The sequence below is a fragment of the Salmo salar genome, chromosome 14 (genome assembly GCF_965601325.2).
Source record: "Salmo salar chromosome 14, fSalSal1, whole genome shotgun sequence".
NCBI classification, from domain to species: Eukaryota; Metazoa; Chordata; class Actinopteri; order Salmoniformes; family Salmonidae; genus Salmo; species Salmo salar.
Window position 1 is genome coordinate 70340654 of NC_138304.1, and position 27911 is coordinate 70368564.

The 27911-nt window shown below is 42.4% G+C and overlaps 2 protein-coding genes across 2 annotated transcripts in view; both read left to right on the plus strand.

Annotated features, from left to right (window-relative positions):
• Positions 1-5417: 5417 nt before the first annotated feature.
• ccdc106b (coiled-coil domain containing 106b) lies at positions 5418-9274 on the plus strand. The gene is made up of 7 exons (XM_014142202.3): positions 5418-5726; positions 6025-6080; positions 6273-6371; positions 6801-6992; positions 7344-7505; positions 7652-7849; positions 7996-9274. Exons 2-7 carry the CDS (start codon positions 6047-6049, stop codon positions 8310-8312), a joined length of 1002 nt encoding a protein of 333 aa, XP_013997677.1. The 5' UTR covers positions 5418-5726; positions 6025-6046; the 3' UTR covers positions 8313-9274.
• Positions 9275-9448: 174 nt separating this feature from the next.
• LOC100380519 (Splicing factor U2AF 65 kDa subunit) overlaps positions 9449-27911 on the plus strand; it is a gene marked incomplete at its 3' end in the record, with an annotated part of 35772 nt that continues 17309 nt past the window's right edge. The window contains 12 exon segments of the mRNA NM_001173804.1: positions 9449-9580; positions 10202-10340; positions 10487-10525; positions 10955-11064; positions 14257-14411; positions 17769-17885; positions 18082-18220; positions 18312-18391; positions 18592-18714; positions 19028-19114; positions 22965-23216; positions 24078-24650. Of these exon segments, the coding sequence (NP_001167275.1) occupies positions 9532-9580; positions 10202-10340; positions 10487-10525; positions 10955-11064; positions 14257-14411; positions 17769-17885; positions 18082-18220; positions 18312-18391; positions 18592-18714; positions 19028-19114; positions 22965-23216; positions 24078-24212 (1425 nt within the window). The 5' untranslated portion in view covers positions 9449-9531.

Here is a 27911-nt window from a genome sequence, read left to right on the forward strand (position 1 = left end):
GCCTGAGGTTTCACCACATCTGTCTACTTTTGTTTATCACTAGGACCTGAGGGGTTTACTACAATGCAGGATCAATAAGTTAGCAAGCTAACTTGTATACATTTTCTGAAATAACTTTTTATATATTTATTTTTAAAAAGATGAGCTTGAAATGGGTATGGTCTAATTGACTCAACAACCACAAACACATACCTAAGTTTAATGAACCAGAAAACCAATAGTTATTTCTAGTTGTTTATCAAAGTTAGCTGGCTAACTCGTTGATCCTGCTTTGTAGTATTGTCCTATGGAGGGGCCACGTTTTTATTGATTTGGTTAACCCGTTTTCTCCTTCTCCCTTTTTTTCTCTGGCCTTTTCCTTACCCCACCTGTAATGCTTAGTGTTGTTGCTTAATTGACTGGCACAATGTTAATTTTCGACACCCCCAGTCAGTGTATTATAGGGACGCAACACTGTGAAGGGGTTTTCATTTATCAACACTGAAAAAAGATGGGCCTATGAACGTTAGAAAGTACTAATTTTAACACTGTGTATTGAATCTAAGCCAGAAAGGATGTGTTTACTCAGGCATCTCAATTCCGATCTTTTGCCCAATTATTGGCAAAATGTCATAATTGGGCTGCCTGTTTAAATGCAGCCAAAGTGTGTCTGAATCTAAATGAGTTCAATTTATTTTGTGTTTCACACAGTGAACATCATTTCATTGATCAAATGAATACAAATTTTTTTACAGCAAAAGAGGTATGTAGTATAATACCTGTTACCAATTTTCCGTGAGCGCCTCTGGTGCAGTTTTAGGGGTTAAGTTCCTTGCTCAAGGGAACACCAATAAAAGATAGCATCGAGGATACTAATTATGTTTCTTGTCCATTTATTGTCTATGTGCTTGTTTGTTGTACAGTGCATTCGGAAAGTATTCAGACCCCTTCACTTTTTCCACATTTTGTTACATTACAGCCGTATCCTAAAATCGATCAAATATATTTTTTCCCTCATCAATCTACACACAACTCTCCATAATGACTAATTGAAAACAGGTTTTTTAGAAATGTTTTCAAATGTATTAAAACATTTTTTTTAAATAACTTATTTACATAAGTATTCAGACCCTTTGCTATGAGACTCGAAATTGATTTGGAAAGGCACACACCTGTCTATATAAGGTCTCACAGTTGACAGTGCATGTCAGAGCAAAAACCAAGCCATAAGGTCGAACAAATTATCTGTAGAGCTCCAAGACAGGATTGTGTCAAGGTACAGATCTGGGGAAGGGTACCAAAAAATGTCTGCAGCTTTGAAGGTCCCCAAGAACACAGGGGCCTCCATCATTCTTAAATGGAAGAAGATTGGGACCACCAAGACTCTTCCTAGAGCTGCCCGCTCGGCCAAACTAAGCAATCGGGGGAGAAGGGCCTTGGTCAGGGAAGTGACCAAGAACCCAATGGTCACTCTGACAGAACTCCAGAGTTCCTCTGTGGAGATCGGAGAACCTTCCAGAAGGACAACTATCTCTGCAGCTCTCCACCAATCAGGCCTTTATTGTAGAGTGGCCAGACGGAAGCCACTCCTCAGTAAAAGGCACATGACAGACCGCTTGGAGTTTGCCAAAAGGCACCTAAAGACTCTCAGACCATGAGAAACAAGATTCTCTGGTCTGATGAAACCAAGATGTAACTAGTTGGCTTGAATGCCAAGCGTCACATCTGGAGGAAACCTGGCACCATCCTTATGGTGAAGCATGGTGGTGGCAGCACCATGCTGTCCGGATGTTTTTCAGCGGCAGGGACTTGAAGACTAGTCAGGATGGAGGGAAAGATGAACAGAGCAAAGTGCAGAGAGATCCTTGATGAAAACCTGCTCCATAGTGCTCAGGATCTCAGACTGGGGTGAAGGTTGATCTTCCAACAGGACAACAAACCTAAGCACACAGCCAAGACAACACAGGAGTGGCTTCGGGACAAGTCTCTGAATGTCCTTGAGTGGCCCAGCCAGAGCCCGGACTTGAATCCGATCTAACATTTCTGGAGAAACCTGAAAATAGCTGTGCAGCGACGCTCCCCATCCAACCTGACAGAGCTTGAGAGGATCTGCAAAGGTGCTTCAACAAAGTAAAGGGTCTGAATACTTATGTTAATGTGATACTATTTTTTACTTTGTCGTTATGGGGTATTGTGTGTAGATTGATGAGGGGAAAAACAATTTTATACATTTTAGAATAAGGCTGTAATGTAACAACATGTGGAAAAAGTCAAGGGGTCTGAATACTTTCCGAAAGCGCTGTATGTGTGAAGCCCCACTATATCACTTATAGAATTGTCCTAAGGGGGAAAATAAAGTTTTTTGAATTTAATTTAAATGATGCCAGATTCTGAAATACCTTTAACATTGATTCAATTTTCTCAACCACATCAAGGAGAGACCCCTGGGAAGACTGGCGCCAAGACATGTGTGTTAACATCAGTCCCTCAATTAACCTGTGAATGAAATCAAACTACTTAAAGGTTCAGATGGCCAGAACACCCACTGACAGAGGCATAGTTCCAGATCGCCTTAAAAGAGGTTGGCATAGTGCCACTCTTCAGCTATAGTCTAGTCCTCACATTCCACTTTCTCCACACACACCTTACCCATTGGGATCTCCCTGGCCTGACACACATTCACCCCCACTTGTTTTGTCCATCCATTCCTATTTTAAAGAGTGGTTTTTCCCCTGGGCTGGATCTATACTTGTGTTTAAGTGTTTCAACAGCCCCCTCAACTCTCTGAGCCAGTAAAGCTGCTGCCCCAAGACCGAATACAATCTAACCTTTGCTCTAAATTAAGGTTTAGGCCTAGTGGGTGGCGGGCCGACCGTGCTAATGAAGGGATCTTTTCATTGATGAAGAGACAGAGGGAGGAGAGGTTAAAGTGATGGTTTATGCCAGGACGGAGCGGTGCCAAAGCGATCTAATGGCCATGCCATGTCTGTATGTCAGATACATGCCATGATAAATATAGTGAGGGGTATGAAAAGAGCTGGCAATTAGATCACAACAATGGAACATAGAACAAACAAGCCCGGGCAGGACAGGCTATATAGGACAGGCTATATAGGCAGGTTAACTCTGCTACCGGCGGACCACAGACTGCAGGCTTTTGTTCCAGCTCTTAAATACCGGATTAGATCTTCATTTTAGGCCATGATTAAATTGAAGACCTTCATTAATTAATTAAATCAGGTGTTGATTCTGAGCTAGAACAAAACTCTGCACACATTGCGGCTGGCCCTCCTGGACCACAAGTTAAAAAAAACTCTACATTTGACAGAACAAATCTATTTTCTCTTCTTCCAGGAGAGCCCATTTTCTCTCCCATGCTTTCTATTAAGCCTGTTGTTTTTAGTATGATTATACAGAATATGAGTTGATTGACGGTATCCTCTGAATAAGATAACATTAAACTTAAATTGAGCCCTCTCAATATAAAGCTAATGATGTTTTGTTTAAGTGGTTTAAAAAGCTCCCATTTGCTCTTATTGGCATATTGAATTGTGGTCATACACATCACCTAGAAAATAGAGTACAATTATGAATATCTATCTAAACATAGTAGTAGGCACAATAGTCACCATAGATACTTGCATTGGTGTATCTCTGCGATGGAATATGCATTGTGTGTATCCAAGTTCTTAAGTGTGTTTAAATGTATGCTGTGTGATTTGGTTGAATAAGAGTGTCAGTCCAAACAGGTCTATTGATACATAATGTACATACTCTCCTTGTGGGGACCTGAGAATAAATCTGTTTGACTCTATTTACAGTTCACTGTAGAAACGGTCCCAAAATCTTGATCTTGCAACCTTTCAGTTACAAGTCCAACGCGCTGACCACCAGGCTACCTGCCGCCCCTATACAGGGGAAATACATGTTAGGTGAGTGCAGTCAACCCTTTGGCATAAAACACTGCTATTATTACCCATCAAACACTAATACTGCTGGACTCAAGTCTCAGAAGAAAATGTAAAACACTGCACTAGAACAAGAACTATTGAAGTGGTTCAATGTGAGGGGAGATTGGGGGGTAATTGATCCATGTCTGGCATCCACCCACCAGCGTGAAGATGGAAAGCCTATTGAAAGAAGAGGCAGAGAACGAGAGGTTACAGATCAATTGCATGTCATTATTTTACATGTTGCAGAGTAGATGCATCACAATTAGCATGTCTTGGCATGTATTTATAATATTGAACATTTATTTTAACAGGGAATCATGCTGTCTCTTTCCCAGATGAGCCCTATACTGTATGTATAATTTAGAATATGTTTGGGCCTATAACCCATTATTTAAGTCCCGATAAGTAACTTACCTGTTTTTATGGACAGCCACAGCCCTAAGGTCCCCTGGGGCGATGGATATGCATCTTGCGGCTGAGGGTGCCGGCCAGTCGGTCCACAGTGGTGCCAATGTGGCCCAGCTCTTTGCTGGAGGCAAGGCCGTCAATGTTGCCGCTGTACCACAGCACCCAGAGACATGAGCACGAACAGTGCCCCTGTGTACACCAGGAGATCCCCAAAGTCTCTGCCTTTGACATCCAGAGGGACAAAGACTCCCACCAGCAAGGCGACGCCACCCAGCAAGTCCATCAGCACAAGTCCATTTACAGTGGGACAGGCCATCACAAAGCCCCATGGTCACACCTGAATGAGTGAGGGAATCAGAAATCTGACACAAAAAATATGTAAATAAATGCTAGGGAATATGAAAGGCTAAATATAATTTATCATCTACATGAGTGGGAAATAAAAGTGGTTGGTATTAGGTAACAAAAATGTAAACACAATGTTTGTATGGTATAAGGAATCCACAGGGCAAAAACTGGTTTAATCAACGTTGTTTCCACTTCATTTCAACCCAAAAAGTATATGTAATGACGTTGAATCAACGTGGAAAACTGTGTAGAATTGCAAAATGTAATCAAAGTAAGAGAATTTCGTATTTTTTTCACCCAACTTTTAAAATAAATCCAACGACAGGGTGAAATTGTTGGTTGAATTCACGTTGAATTCTCGTTAGTTGACAGCTCAACCAAATGTAAATCAAAACTGTGCCCTGTGGGAAGGTACTATTTTATAATCCCAGCATATCCAAACTAATTACATTTTCACTCCAAAGCAACAAAGAAAATAGTAAGGCTAGGCAGAATATATTGTTAAACATAATTTTGATAGTCGGTAGACTGACGTTTAGATGCGCTTTGTCATGTTTTACACTTTTTGTTTTTAATTGGCCCAGGTGACACTGATGTCGACTTATTAGAAAAAATCATTGTCTATCTGGTCAAGTTTTTTATTCTCCCGGAATTGTCGAATTCCAACCCATCTTTTAATTTTTTTGTGTTTTCTCAAAAACTATTTTACCCCCTCCCACAATCTCACCTGAGCTCCTCCCACATACAGTATGCAAAACTTGTATGAAATGATTCTCATGGTCGGCTATAAGATGCAAATGCAGTAGTTGATGTAGGTTATTTGAAGACACGATGAAGTAGGTATTAGATTAGTTTCACTGTAATTATTATACATTCTCATTAGCCATCGAAGAGGAAGTCCGAAGCGTTACACCCCCTACGCCGTAATTACGCACGTGGCTCGATTAGAAAAGCTGTCGAATTCACCCCATTTCACCTGATGGGAAACGGATGGTTATTAACTTGCTTATTAACTTGCGGCTCTTTTTGAAGAACGAGGTAACAACTAATACAAACCATTCGCTGACCTTTCATGCCAGTACATAAGTTGTTTTTAACCTGTATTCGTATTGCATTAGCTACAGTTCAGCTTTGTGCAACCAATTTCGGAGCAGGTGAACTTATTAGATACCACTTATATGGCGAAATCGCATTGGGGTTACCTTAATTGTTTTACAGCTGGTGACATCACCGTCTCGACGGACTAATGACTGTTTCAACACTTTTCTTAACGTATGATCCACGATGGTGCTTATTATAATGTTACAATGTTGCCATATGTATTACATATTTGCAGAACAGCACTCAACCCACGAAGGATGACTGATCGGACAAGCACGAGGAATGCAACAGGTACTTTCATTTGTCTTCCTCCTCCGAATAGGCTGCATTGTTATTTTACAAAATTACTGCATTTACTTTGCAAATGTTTAAAAGCACAATTGGCTTACTCGATGCACTTCCATTTAAACAGTATATTTATCAAATGACATTTTTTATTATGTGTCACTCATGTGTCACTACCATTGACTGTGGTCCCTGAAGGTCTGTATAATGTTGTGGATGAATATGAAGTATCCTTCCCCTTTGAGGAGAACCAGGGCCGGTCTGCCTATCTGAACCAGAGTGAGCAGATTTTGGAAGGTACATTTGTGCATAATACCAGTCAGACAGATAAAACATTTTTTGGGGGGGGTGTGTTGGGTAACAACCAGACTTCTGTATTAACCATTTTACCTGCCTCTCATACAGAATATTAGTAAGTTAAGCAACCCCTGATAAATGTGTTCTCCTATCATGACAATGTCAGATAGTTCAGGGCTACTCAAACCCGAGCAAAGTGATCTACAGTTTATTGATTGTCACTAATTGGATAGAAATTCCATTCACCTGGAGGGTGGAGGTAATTAAACTACCATCCCTCATGAATAGTGCCCTGCATAATCACCTCTTGCTACCTTAATCAACTATATTAATAATGTAATTATGGTGTCATAAGTCAGGTGGTCAATAACTTCTCAGGGCCTACCCACGTATGACCAATGCCTCAAATAATGAACTGCCCCCTTCCAGAGTCGGCTTCTGAAATGCCTCCGCACTACAGCCCGTTCATGCTGATCACCAACCTGCGCACCCACCTTTGTGTGTCCCTGGAGAAGAATTCGTGGCTGCAGAAGCGCATCGAGGACCTGGAGGAGGAACGCAACTTCCTGCGCTGCCAGCTGGAACGCTTTGTCTCCTCCATGAGGACGCCGGAGAGCAACCGTAAAGACTGGGGGGGTTGGTGGTGGGGAGCACTTCTCTACTGACTTCCCACTGGGCACAGATGTCAATTCAGCTTCTATTCCAGGTTGGTTCAATGTAATTTCATTGAACAACGTTGATTCAACCAGTGTGTGCCCAGTGGGTTAGTACTTGACTGTACGTTCAATTGAAGCACTGTTTCTTATCTAGTCACACTTTCTATTTAGTGCACTGTTTGGAAAAATATACAAGTGAATACACAACTATATAGGCCGATACATGGAGAGAGGGAAATTGAGGTAGAGGGGGAAAAAAAAAAAATCAAAATTGGAACTCGTTTAAAAATCGATTATCCTCTCCCCTCTTTGTTAGATGTTTATCCCGAATCCCAGCACACTAGTCTGAACTACACTACTCTGAAACCTCCACCAGAGAGAGCTCCAAGCCCTCCTCCTTCACCCATGACCACCAGGTCTGGAATGCTACGGAAACACGTCCAGAGCCAACCTCACACATGTAGCAGCAGAGTACCTGGTGAGAGGGAAGCAGAATAGATTTTGGGTGGGATGGCTTTTTAGGAGTGGGAGAATCATACAGCTTAAGCTGGGCTTTAGTGTCAACCGTCATCTAGTGTCTTGACGTGTACGAGGATACATTTTGTCACTGCCCCCCCCATCCAGTAAAACAGGAGGTGCGTGTGATCGAAGAAGATAAGTACTTTGAGGAAGACGGTTATATGGAGGAAGAGGAAGTGGAAGAGGAGGACGATTCATCAGACGAGAAGATGTCCAAGAAAAAGGGATCCAAGAATGGTGGGGAGCCAAGAATGAAAATGAGACGAGTTTTCCGGATTACTCGGGGCAAGGAAAGACAAAGAGGTAATCAAGTCATAGTTTATTTCTAGGTTATTTCCTATGCCCGGTGCATTTGTCTGCTGCGTCATAATATTAAATTGTTTCCTTGTTATCACAATCTTGGGAGAAATTCCTATCAACTGCTAACTAAAATGGCTCCTCTCCTTCAGTGAAAGATCCTGACGGTGTGCTCCATCGGTACCAGAAGATCCTCCTCACCTACCAGCGCCTGAGGAGCATGTCCAAGGCCTTCCAGGTCCACCGGGTGGACCGCAACACTATGGCCTCCACATCCCCCATCGCCGAGCTGCTGCTGGTAGCCCCAGAGAAGGTGGCCGAGGTGGGCGAGTTTGAGTCTTCCAAGGAGAAGCTCCTGGACTACGCCCGCCGCTGCTACAAGGCCCTGGACGAGCCCATGCACGCCAAAGTGGCAGCCATGAAGAAGAACCACCTGCTTCTGCCCATCTCCTACAGGTTCAGAAACTAATGGAAGGTCCTTTCCTCCTATAAGTTTAGACATGGAGGGAAGGTAGACTGAAAAGTTATTGACCTTCATGGGGCGTCACATACCAAAGGCTGTAAGGCTTCGTTAAGAGCCATTTGGCTCTAGCTTCAGAAGTTATAATTAATTTTTTGTATTTATTTTTTACCTCTTCTCTTGAAGTATCACATTCATTGTGTTTGAATCATTTTCTGAAGGGCTAATTGCAGGATTACTGCATTGGGGCACTAAGAGGAGTTTTTTGTTGCTGAGCGAGAGATATCTGTTTACCCATCATAGATTGTGCAAGGAAAGAGAGATGGAATTTGTGTAAAAGGTTGTAGTCTGTCACTGTATTGACTAAAAGCCACACACTGGATAATTTTGTGACGTAGCCTGTTACAGCAGTTACATAGAAAAATAATGTTGGCTCCATCCTGCGTCATCTGCTGGTTGGAGATGCTGTTCATGGTAATTAAATTAAGTTTTTATAGTCTTTGATTCATGGCTATCTTTCATTGTCAGGTGGCACAGCAGAATGATCTGCGGTGTGACTTTCTGCATGATTCATGAATGGTAGAAGCACTGACATACTGCAGACACTGTATTCCTTCCTTTGAGAGACCTGCTAGTTTTTGTAGATGACTGCCATTCAGGGAAATATAAGTTTGCGGAGTCCAAATTAATGGAAAATGTGAAGAATTTGAGCATACATCGAATGTTGTTTTGATGGTAAAGACAGTTAATGGACAGGCACACCGTTCTGAGCCGTGGGTTTAAAGAAACTCCACCTGTACATGTTTATTTGTTTTCATTGTTGAACCATTTGTTAATTCCTGATCCACAGCTACAATATTATTTTGTTAATTTATGTATTTATTGACATTTTTTTCCCACGTTTCGATAGTATATTGAGGTCAGTGAAAGCAGTGTAACCCATCTGCTGTACAATAAAAAACATTGTTTGCGCAAAATGCAGTTATGCGTTTTAGTTGTTGGTATCTGTCTTCCTAGATATTACATTTAAGAAATATGTCTGTCTTTTTAACTGGCCTCTGAAAAATGTTCCAGAATTCCTCTGTTCCGCACACACTAGATCAGTATTATTCCATACCGACAGAGGGCGTCCTAATTTCCTGTGTCCAGTCTTGATTCAAACAAGCTGTGTTTATTTGTAGCCTTGGTAGCTAAACTAACAAGATAAGTCATCCAATCTAGGCCTAAAATGTCGGATTTTGATGAATTCGAGAGATTGTTGACTGAAAATAAGAAAGGTGAGTGTTGCCCATTCATCCTATAGTAATGGTTCATTTTACCAGCTAGCATACCAGTAGCCCGCAGTCACTACATTGCTGTCAGCTAGCTGCTTGCACTAGGCCGATGATTTGTTTACCAAAACAATATTAATTTATGACACATACAGACTCACATGCTGGCACGTCTGCTCGTAATGTACGACAAAAGGGACTGATTGACCCGCTAGCCGTCACAGAATAGCTAGTTACATCTGCCTGATTAGTGGGGGTTTTCGGGAGCGAATGAAAAAAAGAATTGGGACCTGTCCATGACTTTTGCTCTTATTAACTGCACCACGCTCACCATCGGTTAGCTTATATAAAGGCTACTAGACCAGGACACATTTATGCAATGTAGAATCGGGGAATAGTGTTACAGATGTGCTTTCTCTGCATATTGATAGCGTGAATGGCAATTGCCTTTTAACTCCTCTAACGTTAGTTATAATAGGAGTAGCAGCATATACTTGTGCATATGACTTTTTTTTAAAGCAGAATGCATAAGGATTTTTCTCTCCTGCTGCAACTAAAGGATCCTGTGACTTTGTCACTGTGACTCTCCCCTGTTCGCCTCCTCTTCCTCCCTCTTCCCCCCTTCAGAGCGGGACAAGGAGAATCGGCATGGGTGGCGTACCCCGTCCCGCAGTCTCAGCCGAGAGAGGAAGAAGAGGTGCCGGGAAAGGAGGAAGAGCAGGGAAAGCCGCAGCGATAGCAAGGAACGTCGTCGACACAGGCGCAGGTGGATACTGTACACGTATTTGAAATGAAATGCACTTCCATTTTGTGTGAATAGCTTTCTGTGGATCATTGACTGGTTTCAACTATTTCTTTCCCCACCTTTATGCAATAATAAACGGAATACCCTTGTTTCAACTGTTATTTCAGCATACAGACTCAAAAACAATCCCAAGAGACTGTTGTGAGGTACAGTATTACAGCAGACAGTGACGTGCATGACACTATCAACGTTGACCTGCTAATTATGAGTCAGCTGTCCATCTGTTAAGTAATATACTTGGTGGTTGTTGAGTGTTCTAATGTTAGAATGGTTCCTAATACAAACAAGGTCAAGGTAAGGGGAGACGACTTGAATCTATAATGGTCAGAGGCTTGCTTTGAAATCAGGCCTTATATTATGGTAAATGTGTAATGTTTAAACCATATACAAGTGGGAGCATGTAGATGCCAGGTAGAGTTCTAAGAGGAATGTGTTATAACTATCAATCCAAAATGTCTTTTTATATCCCATTGATTCCCAACTTTTGTGCTATCCATTAACCTCCGTCCACACGGTCTCTGCATTGCAAGGCTTTATGTCCATCTCTCCTGTCCCCTCCTGTCTCTCTCCTGCAGTCGCTCTCCAGCTCTGCACAGAGAGAAGAAGAAGAAAGTGAGGAAGTACTGGGATGTCCCAGCACCAGGCTTCGAGCATATCACCCCCCTGCAGTACAAGGCTATGCAGGGTCAGTTTGTCAGTACTTGTCAGCACTCACTATAATAGTGTCACATCATGGTCCGTATTATGTCTGCTCAAAAGAAAAGGCTGTTAATGCGATTTTGTATGAAAGTATTCAACTCAGTCCCTCTCTCACTTAATACATATACAGTTGAAGTCGGAAGTTTACATACACCTTAGCCAAATACATTTAAACTCAGTTTTTCACAATTCCTGACATTTAATCCTAGTAAAAATTCCCTATCTTAGGTCAGTTAGGATCACCACTTTATTTAAAAAATGTGAAATGTCATAATAGTAGAGAGTGATTTATTTCAGCTTTTATTTCTTTCATCACATTCCCAGTGGGTCAGAAGTTTACATACACTCAATTAGTATGTGGTAGCATTGCCTTTAAATTGTTTAACTTGGGTCAAACGTTTCGGGTAGCCTTCCACAAGCTTCCCATAATAAGTTGGGTGAATTTTGGCCCATTCCTCCTGACAGAGCTGGTGTAACGGAGTCAGGTTTGTAGGCCTCCTTGCTCGTGCATGCTTTTCAGTTCTGCCCACAAATGTTCTATAGGATTGAGGTCAGGGCTTTGTGATGGCCAATACCTTGACTTTGTTGTCCTTAAGCCATTTTGCCACAACTTTGGAAGTATGCTTGGGGTCATTGTCCATTTGGAAGACCCATTTGCGACCAAGCTTTAACTTCCTGGCTGATGTCTTGAGATGTTGCTTCAATATTTCAACTTAATTTTTCTTCCTCAGGATGCCATCAATTTTGTGAAGTGCACCAGTCCCTCCTGCAGCAAAGCACCCCCACAACATGATGCTGCCAACCTCGTTCTTCACGGTTGGGATGGTGTTCTTCGGCTTGCAAGCATCCCTCTTTTTCCTCCAAACATAATGGGGGTCATTATGGCCAAAACAGTTCTACTTTTGTTGCATCAGACCAGAGGACATTTCTCAAAAAAGTACGATCTTTGTCCCCATGTGCAGTTGCAAACGGTAGTCTGGCTTTTTTATGGCGGTTTTGGAGCAGTGGCTTCTTCCTTGCTGAGCGGCCTTTCTGGTTATGTCGATATAGGATTTGTTTTACTGTGGATGTAGGTACTTTGTACCTGTTTCCTCCAGCATCTTCACAAGGTCCTTTAATGTTGTTCTGGGATTGATTTGCACTTTTCGCACCAAAGTACGTTCATCTCTAGGAGACAGGACACGTCTCCTTCCTGAGCGGTAGGACGGCTGCGTGGGCCCATGGTGCTTGTACTTGCGTACTATTGTTTCTACAGATGAACGTGGTACCTTCAGGCATTTGGAAATTGCTCCCAAGGATGAACCAGACTTGTGGAGGTCTACAATTATTTTCCGAGGTCTTGGCTCATTTCTTTTGATTTTCCCATGATGTCAAGCAAAGAGACACTGAGTTTGAAAGTATGCCTTGAAATACATCCACAGGTACACCTTCAATTGACTCAAATGATGTCAATAAGCCTATCAGAAACTTCTAAAGCCATGACATCATTTTCTGGAATTTTCCAAGCTGTTTAAAGACACAATCAACTTAGTGTATGTAAACTCCTGACCCACTGGAATTGTGATACAGTGAATTATAAGTAAAATAATCTGTCTGTAAACAATTGTTGGAAAAACTCCTTGTGTCAAGCACACATTAGATGTCCTAACCGACTTGCCAAAACTACAGTTTGTTAACAAGACATTTGTGGAGTGGTTGAAAACAAGTTTTAATGACTCCAACCTAAGTGTAAGTAAACTTCCGACTTCAACTGTACGTAAATACAATGCATTCGCAAAGTATTCAGAACCCTTGACTTTTTCCACATTTTGTTATGTTACAGCCATATCCTAAAATTGATTACATTAAATTTAAGAAAATCCTTATCAATCTACACACAATAATACCAATAATGACAAAGCGAAAACCGTTTTTTAGACATTTGCAAATTTAAAAAAAATAAAAAACAGAAATACCTTATTTACATAAGTATTCAGACCCTTTTCTATGAGACTTGAAATTGAGCTCAGGTGCATCCTGTTTCCATTGATCATCCTGTTTCTACAATTTGAGTGCAGTCCACCTGTGGTAAATTCAATTGATTGGACATGATTTGGAAAGGCACACACTATGTAAGGTCCCACAGTTGACAGTGCATGTCAGAGCAAAAACCAAGCCATTAGGTCGAAGGAATTGTCCGTTGAGGTTCGAGACAGAATTGTGTCAAGGCATAGATCTGGGTAAGGGTACCAAAACATTTCTACAGCATTGAACACAGTGGAACACAGTGGCCTCCATCATTCTTAAATGGAATAAGTTTGGAACCACCTCAGACTGTGGCGAAGGTTCACCTTCCAACAGGAAAATGACCCTAAGCACACTGCCAAGACAACGCAGGAGTGGCTTCGGGACAAGTCTCTCAACCTGAGCTTGAGAAGATCTGCAGAGAAGAATGGGAGAAACTCCCAAAATACAGGTGTGCCAAGCTTGTAGCTTCATACCCAAGAAGACTCGAGGCTGTAATCGTTGCCAAAGGTGCTTCAGCAATGTACTGAGTAAAGGGTCTGAATACTTATGTAAACATAATATTATTATATTTTTAATATATTTGCCAACATTTCAAAAAATCTGTTTTTACTTTGTCATTATGGGGTAATGTGTGTAGATTGATGAGGGGAAAAAATAAGGTTGTAACGTTACAAATTGTGGAAAAAGTGAAGAGGTCTGAGTACTTTATGAATGCACTGTATATAGTCAAACATACACTGAGTGTACAAAACATTAAGAACACCTTCTTAATATTGCCCCCCCCCCCCCAAATGTCCTTTGGGTGGTGGACCCATTCTTGATATACACGGGAAACTGTTGAGTGAAAAACCCACCAGCGTTGCAGTTCTCGACACAAACCGGTGCGCCTGGAACCTATTGCCATACCCCGTTCAAAGACACTTAAATCTTGTGTCTTGCCCACTTCACCCTCTAAATGGCACACAATCCACGTCTCAAGACTTAAACTCTTCTTTTATCTGTCACCTTCCCTTCATCTACTCTTTGATGTGGATTTAACAAGTGACTTCAATAAGGGATCATAGCTTTCACCTGGATTCCCTTGGTCAGCCTATGTCATGGAAGGAGCAGGTGTTGAGTATTTCGTCTCCGTTAGACTCATATCTAACTTGAGTCCATGTTCCTCTCCCAGCTGCTGGCCAGATCCCAGCCACGGCCCTGCTGCCCACCATGATAACTCCAGAGGGGCTGCCCCCCGCCCCCACCTCTGTACCCGTGGTGGGCAGCCAAATGACCAGGCAGGCCAGAAGGCTCTACGTAGGCAACATACCGTTTGGCATCACAGAGGTAGGTAATGGGGAAACTGTTACCCTTTCCACACTACTGAGCAGAGCCAAGCTGAGCGGTACTGTGCAGGCCTGGTTAAGCATTCAACATAGTTGCAGTACGGTTTGGGTTGGCATGATGGTGTGAAAAGGGTATATAATTCACATGAAGCAGACTGATGTTTTTTTTCACACCAATCTTTACTAATGACTTGCCATTGGCTCTGAGTGAAGCCTGTGTCTCTGTATATGCTGATGACTATACACATCAGCTACCATAGCAAGTGAAGTCAATGCAACACTTGACAAATAGCTGCAGTGTGCCCCAAAGAACACAACCAGATTTATCAATTTCAGATCCAGTTACTGATTGGATGCACTGCAAATATTATTCACCCTCTCTAATGTACAGTTGATGTCGGAAGTTTACATACACCTTAGCCAAATAAATTTAAACTCAGTTTCACGTTCCTGACATTTAATCCTAGTAAAAATTCCCTTAGGTCAGTTAGGATCGCCACTTTATGTTAGGAATGTGAAATGTCAGGATAATAGTAGAGAGTGATTTATTTCAGCTTTTATTTATTTCATCACATTCCCAGTGGGTCAGAAGTTTACATACACTCAAATAGTATTTGGTAGCATTGCCTTTTAAATTGTTTAACTTGGGTCAAACGTTTCGGGTAGCCTTCCACAAGCTTCCCACAATAAGTTGGGTGAATTTTGGCCCATTCCTCCTGACAGAGTTGGTGTAACTGAGTCAGGTTTGTAGGCGTCCTTGCTCGCACACGCTTTTTCAGTTCTGCCTACAAATTTTCTATGGGATTGAGGTCAGGACTTTGTGATGGCCAATACCTTGACATTGTTGTCCTTAAGCCATTTTGCCACAACTTTGGAAGTATGCTTGGGGTCATTGTCCATTTGGAAGAACAATTTGCGACCAAGCTTTAACTTCCTGACTGATGTCTTGAGATGTTGCTTCAATATATCGACCAAATTTTTCTTCCTCATGATGCCACCTAGTTTGTGAAGTGCACCAGTCCCTCCTGCTGCAAAGCACCCCCACAACATGATGCCGCCAACCCCATTCTTCACGGTTGGGATGGTGTTCTTCGGCTTGCAAGCATCCCCCATTTTCCTCCAAACATAACGATGGGCATCATGGCCAAATAGTTATATTTTTGTTTCATCAGACCAGAGGATATTTCTCCAAAAGTACGATCTTTGTTCCCATGTGCAGTTGCAAACCGTATTTTGCTTTTTTATGGCAGTTTTGGAGCAGTGACTTCTTCCTTGCTGAGTGGCCTTTCAGGTTATGTCGATATAGGACTCGTTTTACTGTGGATATAGATACTTTTGTACCTGTTTCCTCCAGCATCTTCACACGGTGTTTTGCTGCTGTTCTGGGATTGATTTGCACTTTTCGCAGCAAAGTACGTTAATCTCTAGGAGACAGAACGCGTCTCCTTCCTGAGCGGTATGACGGCTGCGTGGTCCCATGGTGTTTATACTTGTGTACTATTGTTTGTACAGATGAACGTGGTACCTTCAGGCGTTTGGAAATTGCTCCAAAGGATTAACCAGGCTTGTGGAGGTCTACACTTTTTTTTCTGAGGTCTTGGCTGATTTCTTTTGATTTTCCCATGATGTCAAGCAAAGAGGCACAGAGTTTGAAGGTATGCCTTGAAATACATCCACAGGTACACCTCCAATTGACTCAAATTATGTCAATTAGCCTATCAGAAGCTTCTAAAGCCATGACATAATCTTCTGGAATTTTCCAAGCTGTTTAAAGACACAGTCAACTTAGTGTATTTAAACTTCTATCCCACTGGAATTGTGATACAGTGAGTTATAAGTGAAATAATTTGTCTGTAAACAATTTCTGAAAAAGTACTTGTGTCATGCACAAAGTAGATGTCCTAACTGACTTGCCAAAACTATAGTTTGTTATCAAGAAATGTGTGGAGTGGTTGTAGAATGAGTTTTAATGACTCCAACCTAAGTGTATGTAAACCTCCGACTTCAACTGTAGCCTAACAAAAATATAAAAGCAACATGTAAAGTCTTGGTTTCATGAGCTGAAATAAAATATCCCTAACATGTGTTAACATCCCTGTTAGTGAGCATTTCTCCTTTGTCACAATAATCCATCCACCTGACAGGTGTGGCATATCAAGAAGCTGATTAAACAGCATGATAATTAAACAGGTGCACCTAAAATGCCACTCTAAAATGTGCAGTTTTGTCATACAACACAATGCCACAGATGTCTCAAGTTTTGAGGGAGCGTGCAATTGGCATGCTGATTGCAGGAATGTCCACCAGAGCTGTTACCAGAGAATTGAAGGTTAATTTCTCTATCATAAGCCGCCTCCAACATTGTTTTTATAGAATTTGGCAGTACCTCCAACCGGCTTCACAACCACGTGTAACCACGCCAGCCCAAGACCTTCACATCCGGCTTCTTTACCTGCTCGATTGTCTGAGACCAGCCACACGGAAAGCTGATGAAACTATAGGTTCGCACAACTGAAGAATTTCTGCACTTTAAGAAACAGTCTATGGGAAGCTCATCTTAGTACTTGTCGTCCTCACCAGGGTCTTGACCTGACTGCAGTTTGGCGTTGTAACCGACTTCAGTGGGCAAATTCTCACCTTTGATGGAGAAATGTGCACTTCACGGATGAATCCCAGTTTCAACTGTACCAGGCAGGTGTCGTGTGGGCCAGCGGTTTGCTGATGTCAACGTTGTGAACAGAGTGCCCTATGGTGGCGGTGGGGTTATGGTATGGGCAGGCATAAGCTATGGACAACAAACACAATTCTATCTTATGGATGGCAATTTGAATGCACATGGATACCGTTACAAGATCCTGAGGCCCGTTGCCGTGCCATTCTTCCGGCGCCATCACCTCATGTTTCAGCTTAATCATGCACAGCCCGATGTCGCAAGGATCTGTAAACAATTTCTGGAAGCTGAATATGTCCCAGTTCTTCCATGTCCTACATACTCACCAGACATGTCACCGATTGAGCATGTTTGGGATTACTTTTGTTTTTAAAGGTATCAGTGACCAACTGATGCATGTCTGTATTCCTAGTCATGTGAAATCCATAGATTAAAGCCTAATCAATGTATTTCAATTAGCTGAAATTGTTGCATGTTGCGTTTGTTCATCGTAGCTGATCGGACATAAAGCCTAAAATACAGTTAAAGACTAACGCCTCAACCCTATGCGATATATGGTTAAAAAATAACTCTGTGCATTTCATCATCACTACTGTGTCATAGAATCAACCTGGTCGAGAGCCTTCTACATACTTCTGCCTTCCCCACTGCAAAACGTGTAAGTGATAGTCCATGTTGTGTCAATAGGAGGCAATGATGGATTTCTTCAATGCCCAGATGTGCCTTGGCGGACTCACCCAGGCCCCTGGTAACCCTGTTCTAGCTGTGCAGATAAACCAGGACAAGAACTTTGCCTTCCTCGAGGTGTGTGCTCAACTAAAATGTATTTAGTATAAAAATGAAATGGCATAAAATACATGTAGATCATGGATGGCAGTTATTAGCTAACTTGCATTACCCGCTAACAGTTGCCATCCTGAGTGCGGAAGTATCGTTGTGTTCTGCATGCTACAATAGCACGTCATAACGTTGACCTTCTCTCTACCTGTTCCTCTTCCAGTTCCGCTCGGTGGACGAGACGACCCAGGCCATGGCCTTTGACGGCATCATCTTCCAGGGTCAGAGCCTGAAGATCAGACGGCCTCACGACTACCAGCCCCTGCCCGGCATGAGTGAGAGCCCCAGTGTCTATGTACCAGGTGGGTCTTTCAAAAGATTGTTGACCCAGTTGAATCCTCTGATTTCAATAGAAAATGTCTCAAGCCTATTTCTCACTGTTGCTTGGATTAGGGGTGGTTTCAACTGTGGTGCCAGACTCAGCCCACAAACTCTTCATCGGTGGCTTGCCAAATTATCTTAATGATGATCAGGTCAGTCCTTTCTAACTTATTGAAGTCCTTTCTAAGTCTCTAGCATGATCAATACATTTCATACTACTGTTTATTTTTGTTAATCATCAAGGTTGAAAATTAATTTGTTTTAGTTCAGACAATATTACTGATAGAGCAATCCATCCCCTCGTATTATTTTGTTAATTGTTTGTGTTTTCCTGTCTTCACACCCCCCCCAGGTAAAAGAGCTATTGACCTCCTTTGGCCCTCTGAAGGCCTTCAACCTGGTCAAAGACAGCGCCACGGCCCTCTCCAAGGGCTACGCCTTCTGTGAATATGTGGACGTCAATTTGAACGACCAGGTCAGTGTCAGATATTGCACCTGTATTGCTGTGTGCAATATGTTTCTTGTTATAGCTATGAGGTTAACATAAGGTCACATACTCTTGGGCTGCATGTCAATAGTGCAAAGTGGCTACCCTGTCTGTCTGTCTTTAATCCGCACTGATCTGATATACCTGGCCAGGTGAAAGCCAATCTCATAGTAGTTGTCTTCCATATTACTGTCACCCATCAAGCCTTAGCAGATCAGCGCTGTTGTAGGAAAGGAGATGGGATAGGAAACTAATTTAGACTATTATGATGCATCCCTCTGTTCTAACTCTGCTGTCTCAGGCAATTGCAGGGTTGAATGGGATGCAGCTGGGGGACAAGAAGCTCCTGGTCCAGAGAGCCAGTGTTGGGGCCAAGAACGCAGCTCTGGTGAGTAGCAGAGATGATAGACTACAAGTAGAGGCACACTTTACAACTGGGTGCTGTTCAAAAGGAGCATACGGTAGAAAATGTTTCGAAATGGAAGACGGAATGAGGGAAAAATGTGTGAGTAAGTAAGGCACAAAATCTGGGAGAACATGCCAAGAGTGTGCAAAGCTGTCATCAAGGCAAAGGGGGGCTACTTTGGTTACTACATGATTCCATATGTGTTATTTCATAGTTTTGATGTCTTCACTATTATTCTACAATGTAGAAAATAGTAAAAAAAAAAATAAGAAAAATCCTTGAATGAGTAGGTGTGTCAAATTTTGACTGGTACTGTAAATATATATACCCACACACACACACACACACACACACACACACACACACACAAAGTGCATTCGGAATGTATTCAGACCCTTTGACTTCTTCAAAATTCTGTTACGTTACAGCCTTATTCTAAAAATAATTAAATAAATTTTTTTCCTTCATCAATCTACACACAATACCCCATAATGACAAAGCGAAAAAATGTTTAAAAAAAATGTTTTACTAATTTATTAAAAATAAAAAACATACCTTATTTACACAAGTATTCAGACCCTTTGCTATGATATTTGAAATTGAGCTCAGGTGCATCCTGTTTCCGTTGATCATCCGTGCGATGTTTCTAAATCTTGATTGGAGTCCACCTGTGGTAAATCCAATTGAGTGGACATGATTTGGAAAGGCACACAAGCCATGAGGTCAAAGGAATTTTCCGTAGAGCTCAGAGACGGGATTGTGTCGAGGCACAGATCTGGGGAAGGGTACCAAAAAATGTCTGCAGCATTGAAGGTTCCCAAGAACACAGTGGCCGCCATCATTCTTAAATGGAAGAAGTTTGGAACCACCATGACTCTTCCTAGAGCTGTCCTCCCGGCCAAACTGAGCAATCACGTGAGAAGGGCCTTGGTCAGGGAGGGGACCAAGAACCCGATGGTCACTGACAAAGCTCCAGAGTTCCTCTGTGGAGATGGGAGAACTACTCGCCTTTTCGAGATGCCTACAAGGCCCTCCCCCCGCCCTCCCTTCGGCAAATCAGATCACGGCTCAATTTTGCTCCACCCTTCCTATAGGCAGAAACTCAAACAGGAAGTACCCGTGCTAAGGTCTATTCAATGCTGGTCTGACCAATCGGAATCCATGCTTCAAGATTGTTTTGATCACATGGACTGGGATATGTTCCGGGTAGCCTCTGAGAATAATATGTACACTTACACAGTGACTGAGTTAATCAGGAAGTGCATAGGGGACGTTGTTCCAACGGTGACCATTAAAACCTGCCCAAACCAGAAACTGTGGATAGATGGCAGCATTCGTGCAAAATTGAAAGCGCAAACCACAGCATTCAACCATGGCAAGGTGACTGGGAATATGGTCGAATATGAACCGTGTAGTTATTCTCTCTGTAAGGCAATCAAACAGGCAAAACGTCCATTCTGAGACAGTGGAGTCACTATTCAATGGCTCAGACATGAGATGTATGTGGCAGGGTCACAGATAATCACGCATTACGGACAATAATGTCTTGCTTCCAGACGAGCTAAACACCTTCGCCCGCTTTGAGGATAACACAGTGCCACCGACGCGGCCCGCTCCCAAGGACTGTGGGCTCTCGTTCTCCGTGGCCGATGTGAGTAAGACATTTAAGCGTCTTAACACTTGCAAGGCTTCCGGCCCAGACGGCATCCCTAGCCACATCCTCAGAGCATGCGCAGACCAGCTGGCTGGAGTGTTTACGGACATATGCAATCTGTCCCTATCCCAGTCTGCTGTCCCCACTTGCTTCAAGATGTCCACCATACCCGAAAATGCAAAGGTAACTGAACTAAATGACTATCGCCCCGTAGCACCCACTTCTGTCATCATGAAGTGCTTTGAGAGGCTAGTTACTACTCCCTTCACAGAACAGAGCAAACTGGCTCTAACCAGAATAGAAAGAGGAGTGGGAGGCCCCGGTGCACAACTGAGCAAGAGGACAAGAACATTACACTAGTTTGAGAAACAGACGCCTCACAAGTCCTCAACTGGCAGCTTCATTAAATAGTATCCACAAAACACCAGTCTCAACGTCAACAGTGAAGATGAGACTCCGGGATGCTGGCCTTCTAGGCAGAGTTGCAAAGAAAAAGCCATATCTCAGACTGGCCAATGAAAAGAAAAGATTAAGATGGGCAAAAGATCACAGACACTGGACAGAGGAAGATTGGAAAAAAGTGTTATGGACAGACGAATCTAAGTTTGAGGTGTTCAGATCACAAAGAAGAACATTCGTGAGACACATAAAAAATGAAAAGATGTTGGAGGAGTGCTTGACACCATCTGTCAAGCATGGTGGAGGCAATGTGATGGTCTGGAGGTGCTTTGGTGGTGGTGGTAAAGTGGGAGATTTGTACAGGGTAGAAGGGATCTTGAAGAAGGAAGGCTATCACTCCATTTTGCAACGCCATGCCATACCCTGTGGACAGCGCTTAATTGCAGCCAATTTCCTCCTACAACAGGACAATGACCTAAAGCACAGCTCCAAACTATGCAAGAACTATTTAGGGAAGAAGCAGTCAGCTGGTATTCTGTCTATAATGGAGTGGCCAGCACAGTCACCGAATCTCAACCCTATTGAGCTGTTGTGGGAGCATCTTGACCGTATGGTACGTAAGAAGTGCCCAGCAAGCCAATCCAACTTGTGGGAGGCGCTTCAGGAAGCATGGGGTGAAATCTCTTCAGATTACCTCAACAAATGGACAACTGGAATGCCAAAGGTCTGCAAGGCTGTAGTAGCTGCAAATGGAGGATTATTTGATTATTTGACACTATTATTATTTCAATTAAAAATCATTATTTATAACCTTGCCAATGTCTTGACTATATTTTCTATTAATTTTGCAATTTATTTTTTCATGGAAAACAAGGACATTTCTAAGTGACCCCAAACTTTTGAACAGTAGTGTATATACAACTCTGTATATACAGAGACCACTGCAAAATTATCAGTTTCTCTGGTTTACTATTTTTGGTATGTGTTTGGGTAAAATTAACATTTTTGTTTTATTCTATAAACTACTGACATTTCTCCCAAATTCCAAATAAAAATATTGTCATTTAGAGCATTTATTTGCAGAAAATGACAACTGGTCAACAAAAAAAAAGTGTTGTCAGACCTTGAATAATGTCAAGAAAATAAGTTCATATTCATTTTTTAACACATTACTGTTTTATCTTAAGAGTTCAGAAATCAATATTTGGTGGAATAACCCTGATTTTTCAATCAAAGCTTTAAAGCGTCTTGGCATGCTCTCCACCAGTCTTTCACATTGATGTTGGTTGACTTTATGCCACTCCTGGCGCAAAAATTCAAGCAGCTCGGCTTTGTTTGATGGCTTGTGACCATCCATCTTCCACTTGATCACACTCCATCCACACCTTGATTGACCTGGCTGTGTGGCATGGAGCATTGTCCTGCTGGAAAAACCAATCTTCAGAGTTGGGGAACATTGTCAGAGCAGAAGGAAGCAAGTTTTTTTCCAGGATAACCTTGTACGTGGGTTGATTCATGCGTCTTTCACAAAGACAAATCTGCCCAATTACAGCCTTGCAGAAGCACCCTCAGATCATCACCGATCCACCACCAAATTGTACAGTGGGTGCGAGACCTGGAGAGGCCTACAAGCCACAGTGTCTCGCACCCACTGTGAAATTTGGTGGAGGATTGTTTTTTCTAGCAGGACAATCAAGGTGTTGATTGGTTTTCTAAAAGTGCTCATGTTCTTTCAACCTTCCCAATCACCAACACCTCTCCCCACCCTTCCCCCATCAGACGGGTATGAACCAGACCCCGGTGACCCTTCAGGTGCCAGGCCTGATGCCCACCTCCATGGCTTCGCTAGGTGGCCTACCTACTGAGGTCCTCTGCCTGATGAACATGGTGGCTGTGGAGGAGCTGCTGGATGACGAGGAGTACGAGGAGATCGTGGAGGACGTCCGGGATGAGTGCGGCAAGTACGGCCAGGTGAAGAGCATTGAGATCCCCCGGCCTGTGGATGGCCTGGAGGTCCCAGGCACTGGGAAGGTGAGATGAGCAAGGGGAGGGGTAAAGGAGTACCTGGGTGTTAAGATGGGAGGGGATGAGGGGTCATGATACATGGGGGTGTTTGTTGCAGTGATTTGAGGAGTTTGTGTGGTGTGCATTCTGAAATTGTACAGTTTTAAAGTGAATCCGTTCAGTTCAGGTTAAATGATTGAATTCCCAGGCCTACCGAGTGGCGCAGCGGTCTAAGGCACTACATCGCAGTGTTGCGGCGTCACTACAGCCTTGGGTTCGATCCCAGGCTATGTCATTACCGGCCTTGACCCGGAGTCCCATAGGGCAGCACACAATTGGCCCAGGGTCGTCTGAGTTAGGGGAGGGTTTGGCCAGGGGGCCTTTACTTGGCTCATCAAGCTCTAGCGACTCCTTGTGGCGGGCGCCTGCAGGCTGACTTCGGTCATCAGTTAAACAGTGTTTCCTCTGACACATTGGTGCAGCTGGCTTCCGGGTTAAGCGAGCAGGTGTTAAGAAGCGCTGTTAAGCGGGTCATGTTTCGGAGGACGCGTTACTCGACCTTTGCCTCTCCTGAGCCCCTTGGGGAGTTGCAGCGATGAGACAAGATTGTAATCATGAAATTGGGGAGAAAAAAGGGGTAAAAAATGTTAGAATAAAAAATGTAATTCCTTGAAGAAATGTGCCTTTCACCTCCCATCAAACAAGCATTTCATAACATATTACTTTTGCCTAGGCTTAAGATAATAGTTTCCAATGCAATAAGCCCTTTGTGTATGTGTAAATATTTATCATAGTTGATTGCTGTAGAATTACATTTAACATGGTTGTCTGGTTCCATACAGAATGGCTATTCACCTACTCTCCTATCCTTTTCTTTCCCTCTCTCAGATCTTTGTGGAGTTCATGACCCTGTTTGACTCCCAGAAGGCCATGCAGGCGCTGACAGGCAGGAAGTTTGCCAACAGGGTGGTGGTGACCAAGTACTGTGACCCAGACGCTTACCACCGCCGAGACTTCTGGTAGACCTGAGAACCAGAGAGAGGGAGAGAAGCAGAGTTTTATGTAATGATATGAATATTTATGAGCATCACAACACTCCCAACTTGCATTTTTTTTAAGAGGAGACAAAGTTTGAATTTAGCTACTAGAGAGGCAAACTGGAAGACTTATAACAAAGATTATTCCTATATTGTATTATAAGAATGGGAGGTACATTTTGTACAGCAAACTGGGTCTGGCCAGTGGATAATATGTATTTATATGGAGTATTTATTTATTAATTTATCACTTTGATATGAGTAACAGAGGCCTATTGAAGTTCATTTAAGGCCACTTATCAGCGGAATTGGTCAAATTCTGACTTTTCTCCTATGAATCAAGTTCAATCACGATTTTAACCATTTTGTTTTGTCTATACCTGAGCCAGGTATTTTTTTTATGTCCCCCCCCCCCCCATTTTCAGAACATCAATGCCACTTATTGTGAAGTCAGCACTGACTTAAGTCTGAGGGGACCTTCAAGTATTGTAAGTGTCTTTGTGTACATTTAACTTAGCATCACCCCCCTCTTTTGATAACAAAATGTCTGAAAATGATGCAATGTGACTTTCTCAGTGGGCAACCCCCATTCCACAGAAAACAATGAGACCTGCAAAATGGCAACTGCATTGATATGGAGACCTTACAGGCCAGTATATTAACAGCAAGTACCTGCTGAACCAGGCCAGATCCAGAGCCTGTAATAGAAGGCTCTCGACCACGCTGATGCTATGACACAGCGGTGACGATGAAATGCAGAGTTTTATTAACCATATCTCATAGGGTTGTATGTGTTAAGTCTTTAACTGTATTTTAGGCCTTACTGTATGTCCAATCAGCTCCATTAGATTGGATGCACTGCATATATTATTCACCCAATCAGAGGTACTGTAACTAGATACATTTGGGTCGTGTTCGTTAGGGCATACCATAGCTAACTGTTTTGCGACTGAAAAAATAAATATGTATTTCTTATTGTACAAGTTCAGGTAGTTCAGATCCCTCCCCGTTTCAGTCCGTTTTCTTCAGTTTGGTGCCTAATGAACACGACCCTGAACTCTCCCCCTCCACAGCTTCCCCCTCTCTCTCTCTCTCGCTCTCTCTCTCGCTCTCTCTCTCCTCAGACAAACTGCTGTACAGCCCGAAAGAGTTATCACTGCCCTGCCTCGACCCTTGGTTGGTTTTGTAAAACAACATTGACACAATGTTATTTAATGCTATTTATTTCACTGTAAAATCATATCTGCTGTTTTTTTGTAGTACGTTTTGCCTCAAAGTGATATCTTTAGGACCAAAAAAGGATATGGATATGCACGTGTGAGGCTTTCTGGTGGATGACATGAATTCAGGTTCATGACAGGCAATAAAATAGAAAAGTCAAGATAATTTGCAGGCGTGGGTGGGCCCTATTAAAACGATGTGAAGAGTTCAATTACATGCCCCTTTCTTCCACTTCTACTCCTCTTTCTTATTCAATTGTTTTCGATTTTCTCTTTACAACAAGGATGACACTTGGAAGAACCTGTCTGCAATTATTTTCCTTTCTATTCCCATCCCCTTCTCCAAGACTTTCTGTTGCTTCGAATTTCATAATGGACTTTTATTTTGACAGGTTTACATTCCAAATGCTGTAGTCTCCTGAGGATCTTTTAGATGATTTGCATTACTAAAGCTTCTCCACGTCTGAGATTGTTTGTTTTCCTAAACAGGTTGAACGATTATGTAAGAGAATGGCTTTCATTCTGTCCATATACTGTCAACAGGTTAGCAGGTGAGAATTTTTGCACTCCGTCACTTCTCTCTACATTGTAAGGTTGTTTACAGAAGGTCTGACTGATCTCATTAAAACATATTTAATGTACTCTGATGTCTGTCTGATCTGTTTAATGTCTACAGGATATTGAATCAAAATTTGAGTGTGCTTGTGGCTCGTCCTTGATATTTTATGGAGCCAACTATCTGAGATCTGCTCCAAGGCGGAATATTTTTGATGGTGGATGGAAAAGGGGATCTAAAGGTGTAATAGAACATTTCTATTACGTGTTCCCAAATGGGTTAAGCCTTGAATCGGTCAGTCTTTAATTTCACAGTGCCTCCCTGTAGGGTTGGAAAAAAAGACAATTCCAGCCCAGAGGTCTATTCAGTGTGTTTTGATAACTACACTGAACAAAAAATATAAACGCAACATGTAAAGGGTTGGTCCCATGTTTCATGAGTTGAAATAAAAGATCCCAGAAATGTTTCCTATGCACAAAAAGGTGCACCTTGTGCTGGGGACAATAAAAGGCCACTGTAAAATGTGCAGTTTTGTCACACAACACAATGCCATAGCTGTCTCAAGTTTTGAGGGAGTGATCAATTGACATGCTGACTGCAGGAATGTCCTCCAGAGCTGCTGCCAGAAAATGTAATGATTTTCTCAACCATAAGCCGCCTCAAGTCATTTTAGAGAATTTGGCAGTATGTCCAACCGGCCTCATAACCGCAGACCACGTGTATGGCGTCGTGTGGGCGAGCGGTTTGCTGATGTCAACATTGTGAACAGAGTGCCCCATGGTGGCGGTATGGGCAGGCATAAGCTACAGACAACGAACACAATTGCATTTTATCGATGTCAATTTGAATGCACAGAGATACCAAGGACAAGATCCTGAGGCCCATTGTTGTGCCATTCATTCCCCGCCATCACCTCAGGTTTCAGCATGAAAGTGCACGGCCCCATGTCGCATGGCTCTCGTCCACAATTCCTGGAAGCTGAAAATGTCCCAATTCTTCCATGGCCTGCATACTCACCAAACATGTCACCCGTTGAGCATGTTTAAGATGATATGGATCGAAATGTATGACCGCTTATTCCAGTTCCTGCCAATATCCAGAAAGTTTGCATCCGTTGAAGAGTGGGACAAAATTCCACAGGCCACAAGCAACAGCCTGATCAACTTTATGCGAAGGAGATGTGTCCCGCTGAATGAGGCAAATGGTGGATACTGACTGGTTTTCTGATCTACGCACCTAGCTTTTTTTTTAAAGGTATCTGTGACCAACAGATGCATATCTGTATTCCCAGTAATGTGAAATCTATAGATTAGGGCCTAATGAATGTATTTCAATTGACTGATTTCCTTAAATTAACTGTAACTCAGTAAAATCTTTCAAATTGTTGCATGTTGCATTTATATTTTTGTTCAGTGTATATATATTGTAAATAAGAATTTGTTCTTAACTGACTTGCCTAGTTAAATAAAGGTAAAAAAAAATGTAATTTTACTTTAGATTGATGGCAACATCATAAGTCTTCCCTGTGGCTCAGTTGGTAGAGCATGGTGTTTGCAATGCCAGCATGGTGTGTGCAACGCCAGGGTTGTGGGTTCGATTCCCACGGGGGGCCAGTACAAAAAAAAAAATGTATGAAATATATGCATTCACTACAGTAAGTCGCTCGGGATAAGAGCGTTTGCTAAATTACTAAAATGTAAAAATAATTCAGTAAAATATACCGAATACAACAGGTGTAGACCTTACAGTGAAATGCCCTTAACCAACAATGCAGTTTTAACAATGTAGGCCATTTGATTAATGAAAGACACCATTTCATATTGCACTGCAATTAATAATATACATAGCAGTCTACGCTTGGACTATTACAGCTCATATTATCAATAGATTTTCTGTCAGCTCAGTTTAC